Source organism: Olea europaea, chromosome 15 (assembly GCF_002742605.1).
Source record: "Olea europaea var. sylvestris chromosome 15, O_europaea_v1, whole genome shotgun sequence".
Taxonomy (NCBI): domain Eukaryota; kingdom Viridiplantae; phylum Streptophyta; class Magnoliopsida; order Lamiales; family Oleaceae; genus Olea; species Olea europaea.
The window spans coordinates 29,213,261-29,218,722 of record NC_036251.1 but is presented as its reverse complement, the minus strand read 5'-3'; the positions used below and the strand labels follow the sequence as shown (position 1 = coordinate 29,218,722).

Genomic DNA, 5,462 nt, shown 5'->3' with positions numbered 1-5,462 from the left:
GGCAGTCAAAAGCACACTTTTTGTAGATTAAAAGAAATTTCCCATTACTAAGAAATAAGTGAGACGCCAGCTTTGGTAAAAGTTACTATCATTAAGCCTGCATAATTAGACACGCAAGAGTGGAGCTCTACCAGCTTAAATATGAATTTGTTGAATCTATCTCCAACTTCAGTCATAGTTTAAATATATTTATACTAAAACTTTAGGAAACCAATAATGAGGTCTATATTTTGCTGATAGGAAAGCAACCACAGAGAAATAGTAATTATTCGTTGGGAAAATGTGTCTTCCTCACATTGTTGCATCTATTCCAGAGGTTCGCCATCTGGTTGTTGAGCAGCGGAAATGGTCTGCTGAAGATTAATGAGGCTACAAGGGCAAAAATAGTGAAATTTTCAGAGTCTATGTGGAAGCTCACATACTATGCTGCTGTTGAGTTTTGTGTTTTATCAGTTAATTACCATGAGTCATGGTTCAGGGATATGAAGGAGTACTTGAGAGGTTGGCCCAATCAAGATTTGAAGTAAGTGATGATACATTTCTTTGACATTGTCCCAATAGCTGATGAAATTGCTGTCCTCGCTGATGATCTTTAACATTGTCTAATAGGCTCTTTCATTTTGCTTATTGACTATTGCTCCACGTTAGATGAAATAACTAGTTGAGCATGAGATTATAGGGAAACACCGAAAGAATATTTTGACATTCTATATCAAACTTTCATGCAAAATACGGAATATACACCGTCTTATCCTAATGTAATTTGTTTTGATAGGTGACCTAAAAAGAATTGAGCCTTTGTAATTTAACCCATTGATAGTGGAGCGGAAAATAGATCCATGTAGCCTACCCGAAATAAGTGTGTGACAACGTTTTGCTGAGTTGATTAGAAATGATATCCATCAAAAAGTAAATATTGATTTCCCATAATGATCTTTCCGATGATGCCATTATATTGCTCTGTATATTCTAGGTTAGGTCCATGATTTCGATGACCCATGGCTCTACTTGCAGGTAAATTTTTTAATTTCCTGCAATATATGGTTCGGAGGGACAGGAATGTTTCTGATTCTCTCTTTTTCACAAGTCAAACAAATGAACTTTATATCCAGTTCATTCCGTTACTATTTGGTATTGATTTGTTTCCTTTTCGACTATAAACTGAAAGAACACTGTTGGGGTCAGGCACTGTCGTTGTTTGACAAATAATGCAGGGGGAAAACATGAAATATTGTCTCATGGACTTAATTGTCTCAAGTCTCAACTCTGCTGTCGTGTGATTTAATTTGTGCCTTCTAGTAGACGGCCTATCACATGCAAACTGTTTGTTTCTGTGATTGTATCTGTGCATGTTGTTACCTGCAAAAATTAAAAAAATAATAATACAAATAAAAAATAAAAAAACTTCATTTAAGGTTCATGTCTTCCAATTTAAAATGATTCTTGTACACTAGTGATGAAACATTACATCCCATGCACTTTCAATCTCTAATTGCTCGATGAAAATCCAGAGTGGCTGTTGATGCAACGTGTTGTCTTTTTTGTAGCCAATAACACTATAATAATATTGTTCGATGTATTCCAACCATTTCTTACCTGCTTGGTTAGGAATAGACTACTAGTCTTGTACACATGTTGCCAATGTCATATTAACAATGCTGCCAAACTTCATTAGGGTTCTGTTTAATAGATAGCCTTATTGTATTGATGGTATGCTTTATATCCAAACTTAGCTGTTGCATTGTCCATTTCAGGCTTCCTTTGATACTCATTTATATGTGCCAATGTGGCTTCTACATCTATAGCATTGCTGCCCTCCTTACCTGGGAAACAAGGCGGAGGGATTTCTCTGTTATGATGTCACATCATGTTGTCACTGTTATTCTGATTGCTTACTCATACATGGCAAGGTATCTTTTTGCTTCATCTGTCTCTTATTGTTCTGAAATATTGAACTTCTTAAAAGATTTTACAGAGTTGTAAAGAAATGAAATGGGATGGGTCTTTGCATCAGTCCTCTATATTAATCCGCCGGTCAGGTTTCAAATATTTGCATCTTATCATCTTGGCATGGATTAATCTGAGCAAACAAGTAACATTAAAATTATTTGGATAAATGGAGTTGGAAATCAGAATTATTTGGTGTACATTTTCCACACTAGTGAATCTATAGATAAATAACTTCATTTTGACTATTTCTATGCATACCAAAAGAGATTAGATGGTATGGGTATCCAAATGGAGAGTGATGTTAGGTTTATGCGTATCAAAATGGAGCAGTGATATGTTTAAACGATCTCTTACCACCGAAATATTGATTCCCTTGATTGAATAAATCAGCACTAAAAGCATATTTGAATATGCTCCACAAGATAAAATTAATTTATTCTCCTTTTCAAATTTTAACTTATAGATATATATTAGAACTAACAGAGTGTTTGGATATTCATTTTATATAGGTTCTTTCGGATAGGTGCAGTCATCCTTGCATTGCATGACGCAAGTGATGTATTTCTTGAAGCCGCTAAAGTTTTTAAATATTCTGAAAATGAGCTTGGAGCTAGCGTGTGCTTTGGTTTGTTTGCCATCTCATGGTTTACTCTAAGGCTGGTACTCTTTCCATTTTGGGTTATACGATCCTCAAGGTTGGTTTTGAACTTGATTCTTACTGTAAAATAAAGCATTTGGCACCTCTCCTTTAATTGCGATTTTTTTGGTTGCCGTTCCTCAGCTACTACTCATGCGAAGTCTTGAACCTGTCAGAGCCATATCACATAGCTATATATTATGTCTTCAATACAATGCTATTGATGCTGCTTGTTTTTCATGTCTATTGGTGGATTCTAATATGCTTAATGATCAGAAGACAACTGAAGAACAGAGGAAAAGTTGGAGAAGATATACGATCAGGTAGGCATCTTATTGTGTTATTTCACATTTATGTTTAATTGTTTCCTCGTTGGCTAATTGCCCCGTAATACATAGTTTTTTGTGCTAGTTTGCTTTTGTCTGCCTACGAAAGAATATGGAATCTCTGCCATTTACGCTTAATAACAAAGAAAGCACATAAATGATAAATGAGTTAGAGACAAGTTTCCCTCGTGGTGAAATAGAAGCTGAAACCCTTGATTTCTTCTTCTGAGGAGATCCACTTGGTGAAGCATGTAACATAAGCCAATCAGGACATCTGATTTGGATACTTGCTACAGACTAACACCAGAATAGTATGTCTTGAATTTATATTTTCTCATATGGTGATGACGTTCACACACTTGTATAGAAATATTTCATCATGAGCCTAATATATAGTAATTTTTTTTCTGATTTTTTCACTTTAAGAAACCCTTTGGAACTATGATAATCTTAACTGTTTATCCAATTCTTTCCCTTCTAAAAACTTTTATCTACATAAATCTTATAACACTTAAGAATCCCTTTACAGATTCAGAGGATGACGACTAGTCAGAAAATGATGCTCAAGTTCTTTAAAGTATGTTAGCTTGGAAAAATTGCTCTTGATTTGAAGATTTACTTCTGTTAGTGATTAATTTTACTCATGTAGGATAGATGAAATTCTCTACAATATTCCCTGTCCACGTTTTGTTTCCTACAACAGAAAAAGGTAGGACTATCTAACATTTCACGTCGTAATATTATGACTTTTGATGTACAAATAATAGGTGCTTCTGGCATAATTTTTTTGATGAAGTTTTGTGGAAAATGGATGGAACAATTAATTTGGCATTCCTGATTCTTTATTTCTTGTATTATCTGAAGTACATTTCTGGCTTTATTATGCTTCATAGCTAGCATAATTGATGGCTCTTTCCCCCGTTCTGTTATGGGGAAGGTTGTGAATTCACGGGTATCGGGGTATGTACATATTAATGAATGGATTAGTTTATAGATAGGTTGTAATATTAAGAGGATGTTTGGTGATGATTAAAATTAGATTTTTTTAGTAGATTGTAATGGAAGTTTTTGAAACGTGTAGTTGAAAAGTTGTTGGTCCATGAATAATGTGTTTAATATTGATTGTTTGACTTTGATTTAAGTTAATATTAGATTTTAATCCAAACCAAAGAGACTTTTAATGTATGGTCCTAACTTTCCATTCTTGACGTTGACCCCACGATCCTATTACTTGTGTGTCCCTATATGTTCTAAGATTGTTCCATTGGGATTTTTTTTATTGATAGATTTTTATTTTTATTTTTTTATACCTTTTTTAAACATTTTTTTAATCAAATATACAATTTTGCAACTAGGTCATGGCGTCGAATGGGTTGATTCGAGTAATTCTATACGCGAAACCATCCATCATATTCGGAGTATTTCGTAAATAGAATTATTTGGGTCATTGTAATTATTGGAATCAAACTCTAATCCGAACTGTCGGTTCCTATTCAATTCTACCAATAACATTTTTTTAATTTACATTTAATAAACATTTTCATATAGGCACTTTTGATACGTTTACCTAACATGCTACTACTCGATAATATTTGTACAAGGGAGAAAACTTAGTTAAGATATTTTAAAGGAACTAAGAAATTCATCTACATAATTCAAAATGTCGAAGACTAAAAACCATGAAAAGCGGAGAAAATTAAAACCCAAAAATTAAATTATAATTTCACAAGAATTTTTTTTAATAAATCTTATTCAATCCATTATGGCATGCTAGAGCCTATAATTAATTATGAATAACACTTAAATTATTTTACTTATAAAATGAATTGACATAAAAAAAAAAAATACTTACAAGATACATAATTATATAATATTAAGAAATTACAGTCTACGTATTGAGCTCGCTCTATTTAAGTAAAAAAGAAAAAAAAATATTCCAAAATAGAACCATGAACTCAATATAACAATAAAGGTATACCATAGCCCAAGCTATGAATGTATTATGCTCAATTGCCATGCATCATCTACAAAATTTTAAAAATTACTTAAGTTTGTAAATAATGCAACAAAATAAAAAGCTCGAATTGTAAAGAATAAGTTGAGAACTGAGAGTCTGAGATTGAGAACATAGACTACAAAATAAAAAGTTCGATTCAATTTCGATCTAATTCCAAAGAAAAAAATACATTAAGAAACGAAACTTAGAACCAACTAGTTTTGAGTCAGTTCTTGATTCTTGAACCAAAACAAAATTTTGGGTACTCGAATGGAATCGATTTTTTATTTTTTACAATTTATAGGCTTGGTCATAAAATAAAAACCTAAAATCTCTAATTTGGGTAGTAGTTTATCTAAAAATTTAGACTACACTAAAAAATCATGACCAGCTTCTACTTTTTTGCCTCTCATCTCACATCAGATTGTTGCATTTCAAAGGTAAGTACATATTAATCTTTGCAACTTTGGCCTTCTATGAATACTAGTCTATCGCCCGTACAATGCACGAGTAGAATTATTTTGAACTTCATATTAGTGTTTTTAATGTTGAT

At 32.6% G+C, this 5,462-nt stretch overlaps 1 protein-coding gene across 1 annotated transcript; it reads left to right on the top strand.

The window, feature by feature from the left end:
- The first annotated feature begins 1,643 nt into the window (after nt 1-1,643).
- Nucleotides 1,644-4,346, top strand: LOC111411524 (LAG1 longevity assurance homolog 2-like). Its single transcript, XM_023042048.1, has 6 exons — nt 1,644-1,910; nt 2,460-2,645; nt 2,732-2,926; nt 3,563-3,622; nt 3,778-3,865; nt 4,269-4,346. The coding sequence occupies exons 1-6, from the start codon at nt 1,708-1,710 to the stop codon at nt 4,344-4,346; spliced, it is 810 nt and encodes a 269-aa protein (XP_022897816.1). The 5' UTR covers nt 1,644-1,707.
- Nucleotides 4,347-5,462: the final 1,116 nt, after the last annotated feature.

Coding starts and splice junctions, on each gene's coding strand:
- LOC111411524 (XM_023042048.1), top strand. CDS start 1,708: ATGGTATGCTTTATATCCAAACTTAGCTGTTGCATTGTCCATTTCAGG. Junction 2,646..2,731: donor TGGGTTATACGATCCTCAAG/GTTGGTTTTGAA, acceptor GCCGTTCCTCAG/CTACTACTCATGCGAAGTCT. Junction 3,623..3,777: donor GTTTCCTACAACAGAAAAAG/GTAGGACTATCT, acceptor TATTATCTGAAG/TACATTTCTGGCTTTATTAT.